The 27189-nt window shown below is 34.1% G+C and overlaps 2 protein-coding genes across 4 annotated transcripts; both read left to right on the top strand.

Moving 5' to 3' along the window:
- Positions 1–7718: 7718 nt before the first annotated feature.
- Positions 7719–12098, top strand: LOC131644336 (uncharacterized). Of its 3 annotated transcripts, XR_009296397.1 has the most exons (4): positions 7719–7927; positions 9374–9751; positions 9845–10324; positions 10399–12097. XR_009296397.1 is itself a non-coding variant. In XM_058914810.1 (2 exons), exon 2 carries the CDS (start codon positions 10960–10962, stop codon positions 11701–11703), a length of 744 nt encoding a protein of 247 aa, XP_058770793.1. In that variant the 5' UTR covers positions 7719–10324; positions 10399–10959; the 3' UTR covers positions 11704–12098. The 3 variants fall into 3 exon arrangements, 1 of the variants encoding a protein (XP_058770793.1); XR_009296396.1 differs by having other exon boundaries at positions 7719–9751; positions 10399–12096; XM_058914810.1 differs by having other exon boundaries at positions 7719–10324; positions 10399–12098.
- A 1984-nt stretch (positions 12099–14082) lies between these two features.
- LOC131618094 (protein SIEVE ELEMENT OCCLUSION B-like) lies at positions 14083–22800 on the top strand. The gene is made up of 8 exons (XM_058889362.1): positions 14083–14295; positions 14388–14486; positions 14596–15041; positions 15145–15239; positions 15344–15440; positions 21511–21550; positions 21636–22100; positions 22197–22800. The coding sequence occupies exons 1-8, from the start codon at positions 14104–14106 to the stop codon at positions 22773–22775; spliced, it is 2013 nt and encodes a 670-aa protein (XP_058745345.1). The 5' UTR covers positions 14083–14103; the 3' UTR covers positions 22776–22800.
- The last annotated feature ends 4389 nt before the right edge of the window (positions 22801–27189 follow it).

The following is a 27189-nucleotide window of genomic DNA, read 5'->3' as shown; positions in this document are numbered from 1 at the left end:
ACTTAGCTTTGATTTGATCTGATATGGTTCGTAGTCGAGAGTAGCCTCGAGGTTAAACCTGAAAAATGGGCAAAAATAAATAAAAGACGTGAGTGCAAAAGAGTCCATTGACTTTTGAGGTTTTTACCCTAATAACCATTTTATAATGCAAATAAAGACTTAAATAATAAAATGAAAGAAAATAAAAGTCGGGACTTAGCTTCGTAATAGGCGTGGCGCGTAGTCGGAAGAAACCCTGTTGCTAACCCTGAAAAAGTGCACAAAAGAATATTTTTCAGTGTATGGCAAATTCTCGCAAACCCTGATTCGGGCGTAAATTAAATAAATGATCGATTTAATTAATTATTGGTTTTTCAACCTAATTAATTAAATCGATGAAAAGTTAAATTTAATCAGACAAGAAAAACATTCTCATAATTTTTGTTAATTAAAACAAAATAAATATGATTTGATAAAGAATTTTAAATAAATAAAAACTAATTTTACTAATTAAAATAAATAAAACAAATAAGATAAAATAATTATAATAAACAAAATAAATATTATAAATAAAATAAATATAATAAGTATTATAAAGTATTATTATAAAACAAAGAATTTTAATAAAAAAGATTTTGTTAGAATAAATGTGAAGAGAAAAAAAAACAAATATATATATATAAATAAAAATAAAAACAAGTTATGTAATTAAAAATAAAAAAAATTATAAAAATCTTAGCTTTTAATCCAGTGTGGCGCGCGTGTGAGGAGTATGATACGCCTGCAGGCTCTGAGCGCTTGGATCTATTTGGAAAGGGATCTGATGGCTGTAGGAGCGAGGGCGTATGGTAAGGCATGCGTCTTAATCCACTAGATCCTCCAGGGTTTGAAAACAAACGCGCGCGTTTGCTGGCCAATGGGAGGATGCCATGCACTCGTCTTCAACCTCCCAACCGTCGTTTTAGGTCTGTAATTACCTTTAGCGACGGTTCCGAATCATTGCTACAAACCTACACATACGAATACAAGCAAACGAACAAAGAAATATTTCGCGAGGCCATCATTTGGTTCGTCTGGACCTCACGAATCCATCTATGGCCTTAATTTGGTAAAAAATTACCTGTATCAAGAAACCCCAATCGAAGCTCGCGAACCCTAATAATGGTGTTAGCCTCAAACGTGCACAGAAAAGCAATTAAACGTCCAGAATCAAGCATAACATCAATATAAACACTAATATGCAATCAAATCACCCTAATGATGCATGAAAAGCGCAGTTCAAACCAATTTACAGATGAACAAACCGTGAGACATTACCTCGTGTTCTTGAGGTTCTGAGTCTTGATTTCGATTGCAAAAGTTTCCTTAAAGGTCCAAGAATATGTTGCAATCAACAAGATCACTCGAATCGACCTGCAATTAGGAATTGGAGTTTTGATTTTTCTTGAATTTTTGCACTCGGGTTCTGGTTCTTGAGAGCAGAATTTCCAACCCCTAATGCTTTGTATTAGTTTAGTACTTATAGGTGTGTGATTAGGTCAACATAAACTGGATAGAATCTTTGTAAATCTTTGATTGGAAATTTTTGGAAATTTGATTTGTATGTGTTTCTAAAATTGTCCAAGTTTGATTCATTCCCCTCTCAAGCTTTCCATCTCAATTCTCACGAATTTGATACTCAATATTTGGTATTTATGTGACAATATTTGATTGGGATCAAGGCAAAATAAAATCTCTAACTATTTTTATGATTTTATATGTTTAATTTTATGATTTAAAATAATAAAAACCATAAAATAAATAATAAAACCCTAAAAATAAAAAAGACTCTTGTCTTAGGGCGTGCATGGGCTTAGAACAAAGATAGGATAAGAAGATTATAGGCCCAATTGGAAATTTTGGAGTTTTTGACCCTTTTCACTTCATGCATACCCTTTAAAAATCAGTGAACTTGTACACCTTGCCATTTCCTCATACTTCAATATTTTTCCAAGTTCTTGGACTTTTTAGAAACCTTAAGGAGTCCTCTAACCAGTGTATTTGGTCCCATGTCAAAATAATTTTCCATGCTCCTTGTGTGTTCTTTTGAAAAAAAAGACTTTTGGTTGACTTTTGAAAAGGACCTATAATATTTTGGTCCATATCTTCCAAATGAAGCCTTTTTAGCCTTGGCTTGTGAGACACAAAATTGTAGAGAATCAAATTTTCTTCAAAATGAGCTTTGGATGGAAAATTTTTGATGTTCCATGTGAGAGTTATGGCTGGTCAAAGTTCAGTTGACTTTCTCCTATACAAACCCTAATTTAGAAACTTTTTGAATTGTTGATTTTTGATCTTTCCTTGATGAACCATGATCAATTATTGATCAAATGGTGAATGATACTTCAATATGAGGATCTTGACAAAAAATCAGGAGTTTTGACTGTACTTTGACAACAATTGACTTTTAGGTCAACCCAGTCGACTGTTGACTTTCTGAACAATTGAGTGACCAACTCTTTGAATTGAGACCTGTATTTTGTCATGGAAGTAGTGTGGGATATCATAGACCATATGAAATGTGTTGGAGCTTTTGATCCATTGATTTTTCCTCAGAATAACAAAACCCTAGTTCTTGAACCTTGTTTAGGAGAGGGTGTCTTTGAACATTGTGCCTTGATTTTGAATTTGAACAAGAGAAATGGTATGGGCAAATTTTGGGGTAAGACAAAGGGTTAAACCATTTTGAGAGCAAAGAAGAGCATATTTCACTGTAGCAACATCGAATCGAAGAATCGGAGCACTGATCGTCAAGAAATCACCGTAGATGGTTGCTATTCTTCATCCTTTCCTTCTTGTGCAAGCTACCATGTCAATGGATAACTAAATCCCTTTCGTATCAAGACAAGATGTAACCTTCCTTTCATTTTGTATGTTTTTCTTATAAATATTGTGTATGAACAAGTTATGAATCAATTTAGATGATATAGTTTTCTTGTTATTGGATTTCTATGGTTTAAATGTTTGTGAAATACAATGTTTTTACCTTGACATAACTTTATCATCTATCAACCACTAAGTCTAGAGATGGAACTAGTGGTCGATATTCATTTTGTATCGGTTTATAAAATGTTATTTGTGTTTAATCGGTTGAGAAATCGTTAGTTGAACAATACGTTAAAACTTGCTATAACGTTGCGGATACGAACGGTATAGACGAACGATACATGATAATATTGATTAATAACAAGTTCATATGCATGATTATAGGAAGATATACAAATTTAGGTCGACGAAATCAAGTTCTTATACGTCTTTATAACTTAGAAATTTCCTAATTTTAATCTTTGCTATTATAACTTGTGAATGAACTGTGAACAAAACCAAACACCAAAGTAACTTTAGCTCAAGACAATCTAAACTGTAGAACAGCGGTAATATCACACCAATCCATGTGGAAACGATAAACTAAAAGTACTCCAATATACTTTCAACATTCTGAAACCTAAAAAACGCAACAATGGCGTTTGACCACTGTTGCAGAGGGTTAAAAACTCCATTTTGGTGGTTTGATCGTCCGTTTTACACATCAAACAGTACCTACATTATCTCTAAACTATATTTCTAAAACTATCCAATCATTTCTACACCTAAAAATTGAATTCTAACTCTATTACAAATACTCTAAAATAACTCGAAACGTCGAAAATTTACCAATTAAATTGAGTTTGGAAGTTGTTGGAACGTTTTGATAGTTGATGTTAACGTTATCGGTCAAACTCGAGAGAAAGAAAACAAGTTATGTGGAGGTTTGATTTTTGAGGTTTGGAAGTTTTAGTGTTTGGAAATGAGAAAAGTGAAGAATGGGGGGAGGAAGAGTCTGACGCGAATATAGCATCAAATGCTTCCGTAGATGCAGTTACGGAAGCTTCCGCATGTACATCTACGGAACAAAACAATGTTAACCATAATAAAAGGGTGCTTCCGGAGATACATCTACGGAAGCAGGGGGCATTTTAGGGAACTCGCATGGTGCAAGAGAGACCCAAGGGGCGGGGTAAGATATTTTCTAAATTTAACAGGTTTTATACTAAAAATAAACTAAATTCATTCATTCAAATTGATAGAGTACATGTTACAATACAAATTCAAACTCGCTAAATACAAAAAGGATGAATCTGCGAACGAACTCACAGCATCCATGTTAATAGCATAAAACGGCAAATTGCATAAGCCTACAAATATGAATATGATTGTATTGAAATGTCCGAAATATTCATGCCTCCGGATCTGTAGCGTTAATGGCACAACCATCATAGATTAGATCAACACTATATCAAAATTAATCTTTCAACCTGAAACAAATGAACACTGCACAAAGAAGGAAAAAAAATGCACCGCACAAACGAGAAATCAAAACAAACACCGACGCACTAAAATGACGAAAACACAACAAAAAAAACCACTAAATTTATGTGAAAATCACTTATTTAACTAATAGAGAAATAAAAATTATTTAGAAGGGTGATTTTGGATCAAAATTAAAAATCACTTATTTAACTAATAGAGAAACAAAAACTATTTAGAATGGTGATTTTGGATCAAAATTGAAGAAGAAAAGTTATTAATATGTTTATCAATCAAGATTAAGTTATTATTTTAGATTATCGTTTATTTATCTTTAGTATATTTAATAAAAATATCTTTAAATAATATATCTTTTGTATTTTAGAACAATTTTCTTCTATAAATATATAAGCTTATCAAAAAAAATAATTATTAATTGTAAAACGTGAGAGTAAGAAAGAAGTACGTCACAGAAAAATATTTGATTACGTCACAGTAGTGGGGGTGGAAATTAATATTTGTATTATATACAGTCAAGTGGCTGTTATATTCATTTAGGTATTAATTCCTGGAGGAGGAGAACATCATCGTATCACATGCATCCTATTAATATTATTTTGGTTTGTCTAACATCCACCAGCAAAGATCCGGTTTAAGAGGGGACCATTAAATTTAAGAGAATTGATTGGTCCATGATTCTACAACACTCTCTCATTAAAATCATGTTGAAATAGCACCTATTTGATCTGTTAAATCTGGTCTCTTTTTAAACGTCTTTTTATGTAAAACAGTTGTAAAAAGGGTGAGGATTTGATTTAAAAAAAAACAAACTTAATTCATATCATTAATCAAAAGATGATGAATATAAGGATAAATCATATTAAACACTCTAAGCTTAGAGTATGAGTCGGTCACTTTTGTTAACATGTGAGCAACAACGTTTGCTTGACTTTTAACAAATTTAATCTCAAATTTATCACAAGAACCTATTAAATTCTTAGTACAAGATATAATCATACTAAACACAAAATTACCACTATGATTATTATAAATCGGCTGGACTACCAATTGGGAATTACTCTAAAAAATAACCTTAGACAACTGCATATGGATGACTTCCGGCATAACTTCTTTGAGAGGCATGACTTCGGCCTCTATAGAGGATTGAATACAAAAATCCCATGAGGTACACACCATTACTACCATGAAAGCACCACTCTCTATTAGTTGTCCCTTTTTCGATTATTAAATCTCGTATCTACATTACACTTCACCCTCCCCAAACTTGGGGGATTCCATACATTCATATGATTATCAGACTCATTACTAGGAGAAGAAACATTTTGAACTTGAAACCAAGTATGCCAGTTAATAAACGCCTGAATACCTAACCGATTCACATCCTCTTTCTCATTGTGCCAAATCTAGGTGTTTCTATTATTCTTAAACCCCATATCATCATATCAAATCTTCTCGAAACCCGCATATCCTCCTTCCTACAAATATCAAAGATTAAGGACCTAACATCATGAATAATTTGTAACGTTGGTCCAATAATAGATGAAAAACCTGCAGCATTCCAGCTTTGCTAATCATCCTCATCACTACCTTCACACACTGACATATTGCAAGACACAGAACATGATGTTGTCGTAGTCTAATCCTTGTAGGGAGACAATCACGATAAATCCTCAATAGTAGATGTTTAGACCTAGGAGGTGCTGAAATATTCCACAAGCTATTCCAATCCCCTTCCACTCCCTGGTTTGAGCCATTAGCTTGGTCATTCATTAAGAGCTTATAACCAGTTTTGACACTATAATTCCCATTGTGTTTTTGTTTCCACACCAAACAATCCTCATGCACTTCTTTCAACAAAGACACCTTCATAATCTTTGACCCTGTATCATGATTAAACAATAGTCTAATTTTTTGGGTATCCCATTCTTTAACATTAGGCTGCATAAGATCATTAACAATAATACTATACGCACCTTGATCTTGAGGAGCAACAATCCTCCCTTCACCTCCATCTCTCAACCAAGATTCTAAAATCACCTCAATGTTTCTCCTATCACCAATGCTCCACTGAAAACCCAACTTCAAATCATTCATAACCTTCGAGATACTTCTCTAAACAAAACTCGGTTTCTTTTCACTATTAGCCTCAAGAAAAGATAAGTGGGGAACATACTTAGCTTTAAAAACTCTGGCTACCAAGGACTCGATCAGAATTCATCATGATATGCCTCCCCTACTTGGCCATCATCGCCATATTGAATGCTTTAAAATCTATGAATCTAAGATCACCATCATTCTTAGCCCATGTTAATCTATCCCAAGAAAACCACCTGTTTACCTTGGAAATTGGTAAACAACGCTAGTCTCTTTTTAAAGGTTACTTTGCGAGATCGACTAGGGAATCTCAGGATAGTGCTTCAGTTTCGAAAGTGTTTAACAAGAATTATAAGTGAATTACGTTGTAAAAGCGTTCGACACGGCGTTGAAGTTGTTCGTTTGCATTAAGGATGTTCAATGAACTTTGAAAAGAAAAGGACAAAACTTGTAAAGAATAATAAAACTGGGAAAAAAAAAGGTAAATGGCTTAACATTTGAATTTAAAAGAAAGTTGGTGATTCAAACATACATTTCCCTTGTTTGACTCATTCTTCTCGTAGCTTGGTTACTTTGAGTGCTGGCATACATGTTTGCGTAAGTTTGAACACCCTACAACTATTTACAAAGTTTTATTTATACTACAAAAGTGTAAATGCTTTTTGGCGGCCTTCGTCTTTTCGCACGCCACATGTACTCTCAGGATTTCCAAAATTTCCTTTTGTTGTACCCATGTTCTCCACTTTGGTTGCCCACGTCTAATTTCTGATTACCTTGTACGAACATGCCTTCGACTGGGCCTTCTTCTTGTATTGGATTTCTCAACTCTTAAGGCTGAATCGACTTCTTCAATCCTTAGGCCTAGTCGACTTCCTTATCTATGCTTATGGTCAACTCTGCTTTCATACTCCCTTGGATAGATTTCTCTTCCTGTCAAAATCCCAGCCAAAAAATTGCCCCCCAAAATGTCCTTTTCGATTTGTCCATGAGAAGAAGGCATTTTCGATTTTCCCTTTTTTTGATCATTACATTCTGACGTCAGCGTCATCATGACTTTTTCCCAAAGGTCAAGTATATAAGCGTGCAACCACTTCCCTATTATCTGGCTCCAACTTCCTAGGATAAAATGTGTTCCATACTCAACGACTTCCTCAATCAGCCAACAATTCTCTTACACGTCTTCGCCGCGTGTCCACGATCGTTCTCACTCTTTTCCTCAAAAGACACTTTGAATTCTAGGAGTATAAATACCTCTTACATGATTTTCATTTTCCCTTTACGCTCTCTTTGAACTCACAACTATAAGCTTCAAACCTAACTGTTCTTCTTCTGTTTACTATTTTTCTAGAATTTCCATCTCTCTTCAATGGCTTCTTTAGATCAAACTAAACAGCCAAATTTTGTTCCTCTGGTTGCCAATCTGGACAAACCCTATATCCACAACAACTACTCCTTTGTCTTGGAACCTCCTTTGTGGAAGGAAAAACTTTGCATTTTCCGTTCTTAGGTACTGCGTCCTTTTATTGCTATCAATAATTTGCACGCTCTTCTAGGGCCAATACCTGACGCTGCTAGGGTTGTTAAACAAATTGCTGAGTTATTTCCTTCATATCATCGTACCAAACCCTTAATCAGTAAGGATCTGACGATTGATTTCATCCATATCTACAAAAACTCTGGGGTTTTTTTTCGGCCCCCACCGTCATCCCATACTACATTACTTGGTTGAACAAAGTTGAAAAGGCGAAAGGAGAATTTTTGAAACAACAAGGGCTTCTTGACTTAATCCAACTATTTAGGGTTGGCCCTACCTATTTCTCCAATCTTTTGGTGTCTTCCTTCTATTTTCGGGAGGGTTCAACAAATACCTTCCACTTCAATTGTGGAATGATGACACCTACCTTGTTCGATGTTGCGGCCATTACTGGCCTTGCCCTACGAGTAAATATTTCAACCCAAATGACAGTGAGGAAGACTTGGGTGTCGACAAAGACATTGCATGTTTTACCAAATACATGGAACACTACCATGATCAAAGCGTTGACTCTGTTTTTGACCAAGAGCATGTCGCCTTCTTGGCTTTATGGTTATCCAAGTTTGTATTTTGTTGTAAGTCCTTAAAGGTTGCCAAACGATTCATCGCCTTGGCTCACCAACTCCACCAAGGTCGCAACATCTGCTTGAGGGAACTCATCCTAGGATCCCTCTATTAATATTTAGGTGAAGGAGTTTATCTCATGACCGCTTTGAAACCTACATCCAGTTACCTACTTGCTGGCCCTTTTTGGTTGCTCCAGCTCTGGCTAAATGCCCCATTTGTGCAAAGTCTACATCTTGATCTCCCCGAAGACAAGATACCACCCTTAATCAAAGAACCATTGAAGGTCTTCTTCTTGCGCGAATGACGTCTAATGATGATGATCTGACTCTAAAGGCTCCTCAGATTAAGTATTTGGCCATGTTTTTTAGGTGTCGATCTTTTACTCCAGATATGGCACCTTTTTCCTATAGACAACATGGTCCTGAATGGCTTACAAGGGAGTTTCCTCCTATGGACCCTACCTTACTAGCTGAGTCGAAAGGCATTTGGGAAGCTCTTCTTACTCCCACGCTTATCGTCACGAGGCTGGAACTAAAAGAAAGAGTGAAGCTTCTTTGTTACCAACCCAATTTTGTGGCGCGCCAATTTGGCATGTGCCAACCTGTTCTTTGTTGTTTTTATTAACACAAGTGTGATTCATGTATTTGGTCCGTCAGTTTTAGTGAGGAAGAATGTGTTGAGCGACTTGCCAGTTTTGCTGTCAACACTCCTGTCATTACTACTCTTTCATTTGAACCTACTTTCTATACCACCAAGTAATTTGTTGTATGGTGGCTTAGATAATATGTAAAAGCATGTGGTGCAGGTTCACCGTTTAAAAATTGACTAACTGATGCTTTCTCTCTTATGCAGCAAAAATTCAAGAAAGGTAAAACCCAACATATCCAAGAAATCCAGGATTTTCAAAAGTACTTTGAAGCCGTCTACAATCCCGAGTTCTTAAGCGCGACTCTACGATGTTATTGTGACTTTGAAAGAAATTTTTTTGAAAAAATTTCCTAGTTTAAAATTACCTTCTAACGTGACACCCGAAAATAGGTACGAGGTCGCTTTCAACATGTATCTGCCTAAGTTCCCACCTTTACCAAGTTCAGACATGGCTTTGGAGTTTCGCCCTGCATTCCCCGACTGGTGGCCCTGTAGTCCTATCTAAGCACTTTATGGACGACTTCAAAGGACATCTTCATGTCGATATCAAACATGTTAGGATTTTAACTCCAATACCTGAAGGTGTGGAAAGTTGTTGGTTTTTTAATTGTTCGTGCGTATTCTTATAGCCTCTTTCTTAACCTTGTGATTTTTGTTTTACTAACATTTCTACAGCGGTTGAGCATCAAAAGCGTACCATAGATGCTGCAAGTGGTGTCAGTACTTTTACTCCAGCCATTGAAACTCCTTCTACAGTACTTTCTTGCAGTATTCACTTTGCTAACTCATGCTTGTATGTTTCAAATCCTTAAACTGTATTATGGTTATTTTCCTGTAAGTGCCTGTAGAAGCTGTTGTTCCCCCTCTTGAACCTACTCCTAGAAAACAAAAATGTTTGAAAGCTAAGGAAACCTTGGCCGATCGTTCTTCTCCTCCTGAGATTCTAAAGCTAAAGCAGACAAAAAAGCCAAATCGACTCGGACGACTCCTAGTCCTAAAGTTTCTGCCTCCTCTCGACCAAAAACTACTGAGGTGCCAAAATCGCCCCCAGCGGCAAAACGCAACCTCATGAAGTCCAAAAACAAACAAGTACCTTTGCACCTTGCCCCAAGCAAGCCTGAGAGCACTAACTCCAACCCAGAAGGCGGCCGTCAGGTAACTTTCCTTATAAGTTCCACTTACTTTAATCGTTTCGTTTTTTTACTAAACTTCCCTTTTTGTTATGATAGCTGAATCCTCGACCAACAAAAGTGATCATTAAATGATCAAAATGCCAAGTCCAACTTACAATTCAATCGTCTTCCTCTGCCGCTCCACAAATCACTTCTGCCACTACCACTTCGCCTCCACTCATTACCCTATTAGAGACACGTTCCTCCAAGATTGAAGGTGACCTTCACTCTCCTCACGATGATTTCTCCTATGCTGATTCTGAAGATGAGATTCCTGACTATTCTCTAGCAAGTGAAACTGAGGAAGCTGAGACATAAGATGACCATGTGCTGCATAATGTTATCGTCTCGCTGGTCGATCAAAATTTAACTAATGTCTCTGAAGACCCAGACGTCAATGATCAAGACAACCTGGCTACTAAGGACCATGTCGAGCAGCAAGCTAATGCTCCAGTCGCTCATGGAATCTTTAAAGGTGATCACAATACTGTTATAATTCCAACATCTTAGAGTCTCCCTTCTAAAATCCCACCTACTCTCGACACTGTGCCTCCTCAACCTACTGCCACCTTTTATACAGTCTCAACTCCTTCCTACACTATTTTGGCTGCTGGTCCTATGTCTCCCAAACAGCTAGCAGCTTTGAAGCAAACTAAACCTCTTGAGTACTTAAAACTCCTGATGAATGTTAGAGGTCTTTCAACTGGTGGGGGATCCAGCTCTTCAACTGTGTCAGGGAGCTTTTCTTCTATTGAAACTAAGGAAGAGGTTCTTCTTTGTCTTAAGACCATGTTGTTCGATGTTGACTTGGTCGAGAAATTGGAGACTAACTCCTTGGCTGGCTCTGACAGTAAAATTTTGTTGAAGAAAGTTGGTCTTCGAGTTGCTTCTCCCACTATGGTTAACTTCGTGGTGGAGGTTTCCTATTTCCTTGACCAACTCCTTGCTAACCTAGAGAGAAAAAAGGATATCCATGCAAAGAAACTGCCCAAGGAACAATCTCAGACCAATGAACTGACCTTGGTAGCTACATCTCTCACCAAAGTGGAATATCTCCAAAAGTCTCTTAACCAAGAGAAGTTAGCGTTTGACACTAGGGCTACCAACATTACTCAGTGGAAAAAACAAGTGGATGAATGGAAAAAGTGTATTGAGGAGCTGGAAACCAAAATTCAGGAAGCTGAAGCTTTGCAAACCACTGGGAGCAGCAAAACTGAACAACAACTCAATGCTGAAGCTTTGGTCGGAGTCAAACATTTTGAAGAAGTGTATTATGGACCGACTTATATGAGATGGATGTACCTGATTAAGCGATACATGAAGATATTAAAAGGGTATCTGAAGAATCAAAGTCGACGATAATCTTTTATTGTTGAAAGGAATATGTTGAAGCTACTGAATTTTGTAATAAATTTCTCTCAATGATGAACCTATAAGACTTCTAATGTCACGCCACTTGAGAAAAATAACATGGGGAGCGATTAGTGCAGGTAAATCGGTGATCATTTTGACAATTGAATTAAGTCAAGCACATTTGTAGGTTATTCACAATGCTGACAAGGTTAAGCCTTATGTTGAAAAGCACATAGAAATTCTCAAGATGTTGAACCCCTAACATAAATGACAATTGATTAACAAGAGAACACAATTGTAGTTTTATATCATGGTTTAAAGTTCCTAATTTTTCTAAAATAATCAAATTTAGTTTCAAAAAGATTAAGATGGCTAGCAAATAAATCAAATCCACATATTATTTCTTATTCTGGATATGTAATAAATAACCATACTTGGTATGTGAAAGAACATGTTTATCAGAGTTTTATGCTAAATAGAAGAGTAACTCTTGTATCCAAATATATGCATATGTTAGTTGTCAAAAATAGAAATACATCATTTGAAAACATGATATATTTTATGGTCATTGAATGTATATGAGAGTTGGAGTACTTGTCATTTAATGTACCAGTGTTTGGTTGCAAGTTGGATGAAAACAACAATGACATTCACATTGATGATTATGGGTTCTTGAAGGTGGAACTTAATAGAGTTGGCTAAAAGACGAATCTTTTATATTAGCATTACAATCATGTCAATTGTTTTATGTCATTGTTCTTGTTGACGAAAAATGATCTATTAACGAATAGATTTAACGGTAACGACAAGTAAGAATGTTAAAATATTAATATCAAGGAAGATTCTTTTATTCAAAGATCAATTGATATGGTACCAATTATATAGATGGCCTTCTGTATCTGAGAAATGATCCCGATGAGGAGATTTGTATCAATCCAATATTTTGTGTAAATAATAAAAACATGGTAAGTCCATTCCATAAAAGAAGTCTTAAACCGAGGTGATAAGGAGTAACCTTTTATGACGCCCTTGTTTATCCCGCTTTCATAACCGACATCCAATGCATTTCACGTTTGTCGTTAGATGTGTTTTTTAGTAAGGTGAAATTTACGGGAGGGCCGATCCTAGGCCAGGGCAACCAGGTCCACAGTCCAGGGCCTCCAAAAATAAGGGGCCTCATAATTTTTGGACATGGGCTTTAGAAACTAAAGAAAACAAAATATATATATTTAGCGAATTGTTTAGATATAAGTATACTACCTTCAGCGGAGCGGTTGTTGCTACCAGTTTCAAGCAAGATCCCTCATCGAAAGCTGTTGCGCAAAGGAAGCATAAAAACGGAAAGGAAAAAAGGAAGGCTGTTGTAGAGGAAGCTGGAAAGCTCTTGAAGGTCGGGTTCATCCAGGAAATAAAAATATCCTACTTTCTTGTCCAATATGTTCATGGTGAAAAAGAAATCCGGGAAGTGGCATATGTGTGTAAACTTCACCGACCGGAACAAGGCCTGTCCGAAAGACCCTTATTCGTTGCCAGAGTGTTTGAGTGGAAGTGAAGAGATATTAAATTTAAGGAGAATCTGAGTTAAAATTTACAGGTAGTGGGGAACTGAATGGTGAGAATTCAAATGACATTGTCGAGCACTATTAACTACTTATAATTAGTAAAAAAAATTATTGAGGTGAATTCCTCTAGACGTAAGTGACAACTGCACCTAATTAAGTTATCAATTCCTTATATCATATGTTTAATTGTTCATCACTTAAATCTCGCAAATAAGTGAAACTTAAAAAACGACACTTTTATTTTGTAAATTAAATTTAAATATAGAGTGTTGATGCCGAGCAAAACGGAAGGGGAAAGAAGCATCACATGGTTTATTTATTAGGAGTGGGAAGTCGTATAGTAAGATTTGAAAAAATAATTATTAAGAGAGGACTTGAAGCATCCATCTGAATTATATATGTAGAGGTCAATATAAAATAGGCAAAATATCCTTTTTGACCTCTTATGTTAATCTTGGGGTTCATTTTGGTCCCTTAACTTCAAAAAGTGTCATATTGGTCCCTTAACTCTCCAAAGTGTGTCATTTTAGTCCTTTTTGTTATATTAGCGACGAAAATAGCGACCAATTTTTTAATTTTTCCGTCGCTAATGTAACAAAAAGGACTAAAATGACACCTTTTGAAGAGTTAAGGGACCAATGTGATACTTTTTGAAGTTAAGGGACCAAAATGAACCCCAAGGTTAACATAAGGGACCAAAAAGGGTATTTTGCCTATAAAATATTAGTATCGGCATGCAAGTAGTTTAGTTAAAAAAGAAAACGTTGTCGATGTGAAGGCTATAAATAGGGGTTAAGGAAACCACACAAAACACAATCAAAACCATAGTAATACTACTACATTAGCAATGACAGTCATAAACTATAAAAAGCCTCTTGTTGTTGCCCGTAACCCATCAACCATGCCTGAGAATGATATTTTGGAGGTGATTTGTTCAACTCACGTGTATAGTGACACAAAGTTTGATGCTGAATCTCTGTTCAAGATTGCTAGGAACATCCTTACGTGTTCAACCAATGTGGTTGATAACGTTGTGCATGTATGTGTGTCATAATTTTTATTTTCAATTATACCTATATAAATATATGCACTTGTTGTAATTATATATAATTGTTTGATTATTAATTACAGGGAAATCAAGCAAGTGAGGAGCAATTTTTTGATAACAACATTATGACCCCTGCTAGCTTCAAATCACCCTTGTGTATTTTGAAGAAAATTAATTCGGAGGTCTCTATTTTTTATATACTATTTCATTTTCAATATGAACTCATCATAATTAGTTAACATGGAATGGAAGTGTATAATTAATTGTATTGTATGAATATGATGGTGGCAGATGGCATGCAAGGGTCCAGGTGCAGAAATAGCATACGAAACAACACTAGCAATCTTAAGCAAGTTGTCAAACTATTCATGGATTTCAAAAGCAGTGCTTACTCTTTCTGCTTTTTCTATTGAATATGGAGAGTTCTGGCTATCACAATATCTTCCAGCACAACCACTTGCAAAGTCATTAGGCATAATCAAGCTAGTGCCTCAACTCACAAAACCTGAATCCCTCAAAAAACACATCACTGCAATTTCGGAACTCAACAATCTGGTCAAGAAAACTTTGAAATTGGTTGATATCATGCTTGAGTTGAAAAGACTCAACTCATGTCATGACATCAGGGAAGTGCCAGCTCTTGCACCGGCTTTGGAACAAATCCCAGTTGGTGTCTTTTGGGTTATCAACACCGTTGTTGCAATTGTTACACAGATTGAATGTCTCACTACTGATTCGTAAGCATTAATATTATTATTATTGAAACCTAGCTTGTACATACATACATACATAATTATTAATTTAGCTGGTTACTACTAGTAATTAATATTTTATTTTCAGGGAAAAGAGGTCGGACTTATCTCATTCTGGTCAAGCGATTAACATAATAATCAACAATTTGGAGAAGCACCTGTTCCATTGCGATATACAGATTCGTAATAATTAGTTTTCCACCACACTTTAGTTATTATTTATATGTTTTTGTTTTGTCAACCCCAAATGTTAGTATTGACGGATTATTTTTTTAAAATTCCATCAGGTGAAGCTGAGTATAACAAGTTACTCAACAGACTCTTTCAAATCCCAACGGAAATTACCGAAGTACTTAAGGTGTTGTTTTTCTGGAAATTCATTCCAAACACTACAAAAAATATGCTCTGCAGCGACGTGGGAAACACGTCGCAACATGAAATATCACGTGGCAACAAAAAAGTAGCGACGTGAGCCACTACGTCGCAGGAGACAAAGTGGCAACTTGTAGCGACGTGGAGACCACGTCAGAAAGTAGCGACGTGACTCCCACGTCGCAACAAGGAAACATGGGGAACATCCATCTGCACACACAGCAGGCGTGGCAGGTGTGGGGCAGTGTGTTTGCTGACCAATGTAGCGACGTGATTACCACATCGCTACATTAAATGCTTTTTTTTTTTTAAATTTATTCACGCTAGATTTGTTTTGTTTTATATATTTTTTATAATTAATTAATATATAATAAAATATATATAATAAAATATATATAATAAAATATATATAATAAAATTTATATAATAAAATTTATATAATAAAATTTATAAAATAAAATTTATATAATAAAACCTATAAAATAAAATTTATATATTAAAATCTATAAAAACTAATTTATATAATAAATTTGTATAAAATAAATTCATATAATAAACATTATATAATAAATTCAATTAGTTAAAACTAAAAATTTAAAACTAATACTGTAATGAATTAAAATGTAGAATATTTTACATAAAAATAAATTAAAAATAAATAAAATACAAAATGTTTTCAAGACGCATCATCCGGAAAATAATTATCCGGATTAAAATCATCATCTCAGCCACCCCGTCATCCTCCGGCTCTTGAGGAGGAGCATTACTGTAATTTCCACCTCCTTGCATAAACCGTCTCATCTGCTCCTCCATCTCAGCTTGCTTCTTCATAATGCCCTCCATCTGTCGCGCATGCTGCTCCTCCATATCAGCCTGCTTCTTCCGCATCATCTCGATCTGGGCCTCACTTTCGCGTCTCGCCAATTGCCTTACTAATTCAGTTTGTTCCTGTGTCAGATTTGGTTGACGCGATCCACCCTCTCCATCCTGAAGTCTTTGAAACAGATTGCGGTCACCACGTCTATAGCTGGCCGCCAAATTTCCAGCACCAAAAAAGCAACCATTAGGTCCTTTTTCTTTAATAACCTCACACCAGATATAGTGATCAACATCCGCATTTAGCGGCTCCCCCTCTGCTGGCATGAATTGAGGATTATTTTCCAGAAAAATGGCAAGTCGCCTATCATAATCTTCCTGCACAGATATTCAATAAAAAATGTAAGTTAAATATTTAAATGCATATTTAATTAGTCAATTAAAATATATTAAAAAGTTGCCACGTGATTTTCACGCCACAACTTATGATTTGCCACATGATTTTAATGTGGCAATTTATCAATTGCCACATGAAATTCACGTCACAAATTTTGTATTAATTTAAAAAGAATAAACAACGTAAATTTCACTTACAAGATACAACTTCGTGCGCTCGTCGACAAAACCTCCCGATCTCCTTGTCCGGGTCCTCGAAATCAGCTCAGGCATCAATGGTTTTCTCCCCAACTCCTTAGCCTAAATAATATAATTAAAAATAATTAGTAAAATATATTATGAATAAAGATGTAACTTAAAAAATTTAAAATTTTTACCAATCGTCGGGCATGCTCGGCGGTGCTAATACTTCCAACTGTGTTGACACAACCGCCCTTTTCAGATGCCCTCATCTTCTTAAAAGTTTCTGATTTAGCCCGGAATTCTGGACTCCTCCAATATGTAACAAGATCATGAAAAACCTCCTCGCCTATCCAGTTAGGACGGATGCCATGAAGCTCATGATTCTCCCTTACTCTCCGCAGCATATCAGACATTCTTTTAGAGCATCTGGTGTTGAAAACTTTCTGAACACTTTTTTCACTCAAAGGATCCCACACACATTTCTCCTGCAATAATGTATGGCATTAAAATAAAATGTTAAGTAATTATAATGAGAATTTTATTTAAATAACTATAACTAAAACAATAAATTAAATGCATAACATATATAAATAACAATACCTTAAACATTCTAAACCATTCATCTTTATTTTTGACGTCCCCATAGCTCTTAAAAGCTGATTTATACATCTGCTGAATTATATAGCTAACAACCCTAGCAGCTGTCCGACTCGGCGTAAAACTGAAACAAAAAATGAAAATGTTAGATATAAATTTATAAAAAAAATGAAAAAGTATACATACTATAAAAGTTTTTAAATAGGAAACTTACTTGCTTCCTTCGGGCTGAATCCAAAATCTGTCGTCAATCACATGAATCTCATCAGGATCATCCCTCCCACGAAGATCAGCTCCATCTATCTCATCAACTGCCTCATCAACATCACGTGCTGGTACATGTGTGGGATGTGGGGTGCGTGAGCCTCCAACCTGTGTGGGGCGTGGACTAGGAGATCGTCCAGCCTGTGTCGGACGTGGACGGGGAGATCGTCCAGCCTGTGTGGGGCGTGGACTAGGAGATCGTCCAGCCTGTGTCGGAGGCGAATCTTTCACTCGTACATCTTTTTTAAAGTTTGTCATGTTTCTTCTATAGGAGTGATTTCGTGGTAGGAATCTTCGGTGACAGTCAAACCACGAGCTTTTCCCACCTTTATCCAACGTGAACCCTTTGTTGTTTCCCATGCAATGCGGACAACCCATTTTGCCATGCGTACCCCAACCAGACAACATGCCATATGCTGGAAAGTCGTTGATGGTCCACATCAAAGAAGCTCGCATTATAAAGTTTTCTTTACGTGATATATCATAAGTCCATTCTCCAATCCACAATCTCTTCAAATCATCAATTAAAGGTTGTAAATACACATCAATTCCTGCTCTTGGACTCGAAGGTCCTGGAATGACGCACGTCAAAAACATGTATGGTTTTGTCATGCACATCTCAGGAGGGAGGTTGTAAGGGGTTACAATAACTGGCCAACAAGAATATGCGGTTCCCGACCCTTGGACATATGGAGTAAATCCATCAGAGCATAATCCAAGCCTGACATTTCTAGGTTCTGCGGCAAAATCAGGATGCATTCGATCAAAATGCTTCCATGCCTCGCCATCAGATGGATGCCTCATAGTGCCTGGACTTGTGTTATTTGTGTGATGCCATGTCATTTGACTTGCACTGTGCATTGAAGCAAACATTCTTTTTAACCTTGGTATTATCGGAAGATAAAACATGGACTTTACTGCTACACGGTCTTGATTAGTGTTAACGGCTCTACTGGGAACTTTATATCTTGGACTCTTACAAAACTTACATTCCTCCAACAACCCATCTTGAGTACCAAACTCATTGTCGTAGAACAACATACAGCCATTAATGCAACAATCAATCTTTCTTACTCTTAAGCCCAACTTCGACACCAACTTCTTTGCTTCATAAAATGTTGTAGGCAAGTTGTCTTTCATTGCAGTTGAGTCCAACATCATCTTTACGAAGAATTCCAAACACTGATCAGGAACATTCCAATTTGCCTTGGCGGCCAACAATCTCACACAAATTGATAACTTTGACTCAGACGATCCATCAAACAACGGCGTATTCATCTCATTCAACAACTGATAAAATTTCTGCGCTTCCTCATTCGGCAACTCTTCCCCACCAAAATCTTCAGGCTCATCATAGGTCACGTTCACACCAAAAGCATCCTCAACCATGTCACCAATCAGATTAAAGTTTTCCTCATATTCCACAGGCGGCCGACTACTTGAAGCATGAGAGTTGCTAGTCTCTTGTACGTTACTAGGCAGTTCTTCACCGTTAAACGTCCAAACCCAATAATTTGCAATGAAACCCCTTCTATGCAAATGAGCTGTTATTTCCTGTGGGTCACTAATTATTGGTCTACATTCACATTTAAGACAGGGACACCTAACTCCTCCTTCGCTTCGACATAATTCCTGAGCAAACGCCCAACTTATAAACCCTTCAACTCCTACTATAAAATTGGGTTTAAGTCCCATTCTCCCTGGAAATGTTCTATCGTACATCCAACTACGATAATACCGATAATATTCCATACTGCACATTTATACAATCATTGTCATTTTGAGTTAGAATACTAATCAACTTGATATTATTCTTAGACGTATACTAGTTAATATTTACTATACTAGTTAATATTAACTACACATTTTAAGCTACACATATTGAAAATATTCTTTAAAAAAATACTACTATTATGTTTTTGTTACATATATAGTAATAAAAATAAAAAATAAGAAATAAAAAATATTACTATTATATTTGGAAATATACAAACACATACATATTATGTTTTTATAACATATAATAAATAATATATATAATAAAAATAAAAAATGAAAACTTTATGATATATAACTATTATATTAGTTTTGAATATATAAAATTTGTTTAAATTATAATAATCTATTTTAAATATAGTATAATATTACTCATTATAATAAATAATATATATAATAAAAATTAAAAATGAAAACTTTATAATATATAACTATTATATTAGTTTTGAATATATAAAATTTGTTTAAGTTATAATAATCTATTTTAAATATTGTATAATATTACTCATTATAATAAATAATATATATAATAAAAATTAAAAATGAAAACTTTATAATATATAACTATTATATTAGTTTTGAATATATAAAATTTGTTTAAGTTATAATAATATATTTTTTAGAGTGAGAACTTTATAATATATATCTATATTATATTCTTAAAAATGAAAATTTTATAATATATTATATTCTTTTTAAAATTATATTAATATTTATAATAATCTATTTTATATATTGTAAAATATTAAACAAAAAATTCGTTTTAATAATAATAATAATAATAATATATACTAATTTTAATAATAGTTTTAATATATCAATTTTCTTCTAATAGTTTTAAAAATATTAATAAAAAATGTATTTAATTTTCGTTTTTATTTTATTTACTATATTCTATTTATATCTATAATAAAAACCTATAGTTTTAATATATAATAATTTTAATATATAATAAATCTATTTAAATCTATATTCTGTTTAAATATATTATAAATCTATTTAAAAACCTATATTATGTTTAAATCTATAATAAATCTATATTCTATTTAAAAACCTATATTCTTTTTAAATCTATAGTTTTAATATTTCGTTTTTAGTTTTAATATATTCTGTTTAAAAATTTTATTTACTATAATAAATCTATTAATCTATACAAAAAAAAAACAATAACCTATTGAAAACAGAAAACAAAATATAAACAAAATCCTATTAAAAACAAAAACCTATACAAATAAATTTTATTTTATACTATAAATTTATACCAAAAATCATTATAAATCACATTAAAAATCAATTTTATTTACTTACCTCTTCTTTAATCTACTCCTCCTTCTTCAATCTACTCCACCTTCTTCAATCTACTAAACCTATACCAAAAAAAAATCAAAAATTAAAAACAGAATATAGAATGAAACTATAAGAAAATACTGATGCAACCTTAATTACCTTTGATATATAAAACGAAAATGGTTTCAATTTGGAGTTGGATTTTGGGAGAGGAGGTTTCAATTTTGGGAGAGAATGAGCTTGCTTGCTGAAACGAAAATGGCAAATGAATCTGAAACGAATTTGGTGTGGTGGAGTGAAGTGAATTGCTTTGATTAATACACAATGTAGCGACGTGTATTAAACCTCGTTATTTGCCACGTGCAAACCACGTCGCAACAAGCAAACGGTAATATTTAATTAATGTTTCTGCCATAAATGCTGCCACCATGTCACTTCATTGGAACGTTGAATTTTCCCTCTAAAGGTTGCGACGTGTTTATAACGTCACAACTGAATTTTTTAAAATTTGAATATTCCCACCCATGTGAACGTTATAGCTTTTTAAATTTTAATTTATACATTTAATGTAGCGACGTGTGACCCACGTCGCAACTTTATTCACGTAACCCAACGTCTGACTCCTCATAACTTTATGTTTATAAAGTTATTTTAAATTTAAAAACATGTTGCGACGTGGTTGTCACATCGCTAGAGGCAATAATTACCCACGTGACTTCCACGTCGCTAATATATGTCGCTGGGGAGCACTTTTTTTGTAGTGAAAAGGACCCATCATCTATGATGGTTCCGAAGAAAAGCTGGTTAGTATATCTTTATAAATTGCTTAATAAGTATATATTTAGAATATGTTGAAATGATGATATATGTTTTGTAATTAAACGACAGGTTGAAATTGACGTGTTGAAGAAGAAGGATGTCCTTTTGTTGATTACAACCCTGGAAATCAACCAAGAAGACATCTCAATGTTGATTCTGATTCATGAATATATAAAGAAAAAAGGAAACCAACACGTGATTCTGTGGGTTCCCATTGTGGAGAAATGGGATGATAAGCTGATTGAAAAATTTGATTATTGGAAGTCCAAGATGCCTTGGTATGTGTTGCATCACTTTCAACCTATAACAGGCATCAAATACATAAGGAAGGAATTGCATTTCAAGCAGAAGCCTATGGTTGTTGTGTTGAGCCCACAAGGAAAGATTCTACATCAAAATGCTTATCATATGATTCAAGTTTGGGGGATAAGAGGCTTCCCTTTCTCTAAATGCAAACAAGATACAATGAAGCCAACATCAGTGTGGGACTTTGTTGATACTCTGGTGGTTGACATTACAATAGATATTAAATGGGTATGTATTTTTTTTATACTATCCATGTGTACTAGTAAATAGTATAAATATATCTTATATGACTAATAAATTTCATGTTTCCTTTGAAAAATGAAGGAGGAGGAAAAGTCTGTCATCATTTATGGAGGTAAAAATACTAAATGGACTGAAAAAATTAGTGAGTATGAAACCACTATTAAGGAAACAAATACTTCAATTGAGGTTTTTTCCTTGGAGAGCCAAGAGAAAACTATGGTTACCAAATTTTGGAAAAAGGTAGAGAGTTTGGTTGTCATCAAAATGCACGAGGAAACAAGTGATGTAAAACTACAGGTTGAGAAGTTGCTTTCTTACAAGAATGAGACTGGGTGGGCAGTTGTAATCAAAGGCAATAATGTGAGTGTTGTTGGTCATGAGACTACAATTTCCAAAACAATTGATGAAATTAAAACATGGAGGGATTCAGTGGTGAATGATGGCTTTAATACCGCATTTACAAATCACCATCAAAAGGTTGTTGCTAATACAAAGGAGCATATTTGCTCTAACATTGAGATTTATAATTTTGGCCCAAAAAACCCAGACATTATTAGGTGTCCACATTGTAACAAGATAATGGAAATGGTTATTACCTACAAGTGTTCCCGTGATAAGAATGCCCCCATCGCTAAGAATATCCCCATCGCCGAGGTTTAGCAAGCTTCATGGGTCTTTAGCATTGCAGAGTTCTATGTATTATTATGCTTGTTTTGTTGTATTTTCTTCCATGTTTTCTTTATGCTTGTTTCATCAGTTTTTGTGTAATCTAGCCATGAGTCATGCATAATGGTCTATCCTAGTAATATCAGTATGCAACTAGAATAAGGCTATTTGTTCACTTGTTTTATTATTATTTTTTTGTATGAATAAAGTGTTAGTTAAGGCATGTGCGTTCTACACTTCAGATGTTCAAACCATCTAAATCTATTATACTCCATCTTTTTTATTATAGGTGTTACCACAATACTCTCTTTAATATTGTCATTTATAATCGTATATTGCCTAGCCTTTACATTCAACACAACATCTTCATCTCTATTACACTTACTTTATTCTCGTGTTGATTTTCTAACAAACAACTGAAAATATGTAAATTATGCATTTTGCTCTTAATCATAACATTACTATTGTTTAGGAGTAAGTTACTTTGAAGATTAAAGTTATCTCTTTTAACAAAGGAAACTATAACAAATATAACTAAAACTTCAAACTAAAGGGTTAATCATAAGTAACTACTTCTGTTGTAACTCTTCGTCGCTCTCTATGTCATATAAGTTATCATCTAAGAATATTTGATCATTAAATATGTAAATTTTGAACAATATAAAAATAAAGTAAGTATTCATTATAATCACTACAAGAAATAATACATTCTCTGACGAAGATTTCACCACCGTTTTAAAAAGCCTCGTTGGTGAAAAATTAAAGTGTCAGCGCCATGGTTGTAATTCCCAACTTTGGTAAAAAATTAAACTTCCCCACAGTTGTAATTCCCAACTTTGGTGAAAAATTAAACTGGACAGTTCAAGTGTCGGCGCCAACAAATTTATGATTTATTTATCATTAAAGAAGAACCTTTCATTTTTATTTTATTTTTAAGTTAAAACCAAACCATTATTGCTCACGATTGAATTTTGCAACCGTGGTGAAATGGTAGGCTATATTTTTTTTTTAAAATTGTTTAAAATCTGGCTCATTGGAAAAATGTTTTAATGTTATTCAAAAAACAAAGGAATTACTTGTTTCTTCAGTTTTCTCTTACGAATACCACATTCAGCTCCTAAGAATAAAATATTAGGGTCCTAACGAAATTTATCATCTCCAATAACGACTATGGCACTAAACACTAAACTTGAAAACAACACATCATGTCCATATCTTCACCATCGTATCTTCTTCAACTGGTTCTTTAACAAACGAGACCAAACCCTCACATCTTCTCCACCTTGTTTGAAGCAAGGAAATTCGAATAAGGAACTTGAACGATACTTGCATGAAGAAATGAAGACACTAAAATGTTTTCGGTACGTATAATATCTTCACCATGTATGTAAGAGTTTTATTGTTGGGATTTTTGAGATATGTTAGGTTTGATGTGGTTGTTATTAAGAGCCTAAACCCTAAAGTTTTATCTATTGTTGTTGTTGTTGTTGTTGTTTTGAAACACATTATATTACACGCTCTCTTTTATGATATTTTTGTTGTTTTGAAGTTGAGATTGAAGTTTATGTGTTGTTGTTATTGTTGAGATTGGTTTTATCTTGTTGTTTTGTTTAGATAAGTAAAATGTTTATTGTTGTTGTTGTTAATGAGATTGAAGCAAAAATCATCCATTACACCAATGCACTCTAACATACCAACATCTTTTCCACTTTGTAATATATTTAGTTTTCTTGGAAAGGTTTTTGAATCACTTGGCGTAATTATAAATGTTTTTATAATTGTGTGCTTAAAAACATATTAGGGCGCGTGTAACCTACCCTGTTTCACGGATCTAGGGGTGGCAAAACGGGCCAGACCCGCCGGGTCAACCCATTTGACCCGTCATTTTGAGCAGGCTAGGATAAGGTTTTCGACTCGGTATCTTTAACGGGCCCGTCCTGTAACACCCTAATTCTACCCGATAATTTATTCGGTAATTATAACAAAAATCAGAGTTATTCAAAAACTTTATCAACAATTGAAATGTCACATTTCGTCATTCAAATCATTTACGGCATACATGCCTTCATCACAGATACATAGCTTGTATAATTAAAATGGACAATTATAACATTTAATTTAATCCTCAAAATCACTTCATTAAACAAAATTATTTAATCTCGCAGCGGAATCACAATCTTCACAAAATTTCAATTTAATCATAATATCTTTGCAATATAGCTTTAAGCTACAATTCAACAATAAACATCATTAAAATTTCAGCAAGTAATAAATAATTAAAACACGCGTTTATCCCCCGAGTGCTACGTATCAGAGCGACCACCGACTCGACTCACAGCGTCTAAATCTTCATCAAAGCTATCACGTGCACGTTACCAGTATAAAGGTAACAGTGAAAGAAAAAAATGGTGAGATATCAAACAATATAAACAGGGTGATGATAAACAGTATATTTACGGTTCAAGTCATAATAATCATCACCTTGCAGTATATTCGTTACCGTCTAATCTACTTCGTTATTCCCGCCAAAATTACATACGTCACAATACCTCATATAAATCCATATAACTTCACACATCAAATCACATAAAATCATAATCACACAAATAATGGTTTCTTCCATGCAGAGTTCTATGTATTATTATTATGCTTGTTTTGCTGTATTTTCTTCCGTGTTTTCTTTATGCTTGTTTCATCAGTTTTTATGTAATCTAGCCATAAGTCATGCATAATGGTTTATCCTAGTAAGATCAGTATGCAACTAGAATAAGGCTCTTTGTTCACTTGTTTTATTATTATTTTTTTGTATGAATAAAGTGTTAATTAAGGCATGTGTGTTCTACACTTCCGATGTTCAAACCATCTAAATCTATTATACTCCATCTTTTTTTATTATAGATGTTACCACAATACTGTCTTTAATATTGTCATTTATAATCGTATATTGCCTAGTCTTTACATTCAACGCAACATCTTCATCTCTATTACACATACTTTATTCTCGTGTTGATTTTCTAACAAACAAGTGAAAATATGTAAATTATGCATTTTGCTCTTAATCATAACATTACTATTGTTTAGGAGTAAGTTACTTTGAAGATTAAAGTTATCTCATTTAACAAAGGAAACTATAACAAATATAACTTAAACTTCAAACTAAAGGGTTAATCATAAGTAACTACTTCTGTTGTAACTCTTCGTCGCTCTCTATGTCATATAAGTTATCATCTAAGAATATTTGATCATTAAATATGTAAATCTTGAACAATATAAAAATAAAGTATTCATTATAATCACTACAAGAAATAATACATTCTCTGACGAAGATTTCACCACCGTTTTAAAAAACCTCGTTGGTGAAAAATTAAAGTGTCAGCGCCATGGTTGTAATTCCACACTTTGGTAAAAAATTAAACTTCCCCACAGTTGTAATTCCCAACTTTGGTGAAAAATGAAATTGGACAGTTCAAGTGTCGGCGCCAGCAAATTTATGATTTATTTATAATTAAAGAAGAACCTTTCATTTTTATTTTATTTTTAAGTTAAAACCAAACCATTATTGCTCACGATTGAATTTTGCAACCGTGGTGAAATGGTAGGCTATATTTTTTTTTCAAAATTGTTAAAAATCTGGCTCATTGGAAAAATGTTTTGATGTTATTCAAAAAACAAAGGAATTACTTGTTTCTTCTGTTTTCTCTTAAGAATACCACATTCAGCTCCTACGAATAAAATATTAGGGTCCTAACAAAATTTATCATCTCCAATAACGACTATGGCACTAAACACTGAACTTGAAAACATCACATCATCTCCATATCTTCACCATCGTATCTTCTTCAACTGGTTCTTTAACAAACGAGACCAAACCCTCACATCTTCTCCACCTTGTTTGAAGCAAGGAGATTCGAATAAGGAACTTGAACGATACTTGCATGAAGAAATGAAGACACTAAAATGTTTTCGGTACGTATAATATCTTCACCATGTATGTAAGAGTTTTATTGTTGGGATTTTTGAGATATGTTAGGTTTGATGTGGTTGTTATTAAGAGCCTAAACCCTAAAGTTTTATCTATTGTTGTTGTTGTTGTTTTGAAACACATTACGCTCTCTTTTATGATATTTTTGTTGTTTTGAAGTTGACATTGAAGTTTATGTGTTGTTGTTATTGTTGAGATTGGTTTTATCTTGTTGTTTTGTTTAGATAAGTAAAATGTTTATTGTTATTGTTGTTATTGAGATTGAAGCAAAAATCATCCATTACACCAATTTACTCTAACATACCAACATCTTTTCCACTTTGTTATATATTTAGTTTTCTTGGAAAGGTTTTTGAATCACTTGGAGTAATTATAAATGTTTTTATAATTGTGTGCTTAAAAACATATTAGGGCCCGTGCAACCTA

This window comes from Vicia villosa, linkage group LG1 (genome assembly GCF_029867415.1).
Source record: "Vicia villosa cultivar HV-30 ecotype Madison, WI linkage group LG1, Vvil1.0, whole genome shotgun sequence".
Taxonomy (NCBI): Eukaryota; Viridiplantae; Streptophyta; class Magnoliopsida; order Fabales; family Fabaceae; genus Vicia; species Vicia villosa.
This window is presented reverse-complemented; position numbering and strand designations above follow the sequence as displayed.

What these genes read in the sequence shown, in the direction of transcription:
- LOC131644336 (XM_058914810.1), top strand. Translation starts at nt 10,960, where the DNA reads ATGTCTCCCAAACAGCTAGCAGCTTTGAAGCAAACTAAACCTCTTGAG.
- LOC131618094 (XM_058889362.1), top strand. Translation starts at nt 14,104, where the DNA reads ATGACAGTCATAAACTATAAAAAGCCTCTTGTTGTTGCCCGTAACCCA. An exon ending in TGGTTGATAACGTTGTGCAT is followed by an intron (nt 14,296 to 14,387) that starts GTATGTGTGTCA and finishes TATTAATTACAG; the next exon opens with GGAAATCAAGCAAGTGAGGA. An exon ending in CCATTGCGATATACAGATTC is followed by an intron (nt 15,240 to 15,343) that starts GTAATAATTAGT and finishes AAATTCCATCAG; the next exon opens with GTGAAGCTGAGTATAACAAG.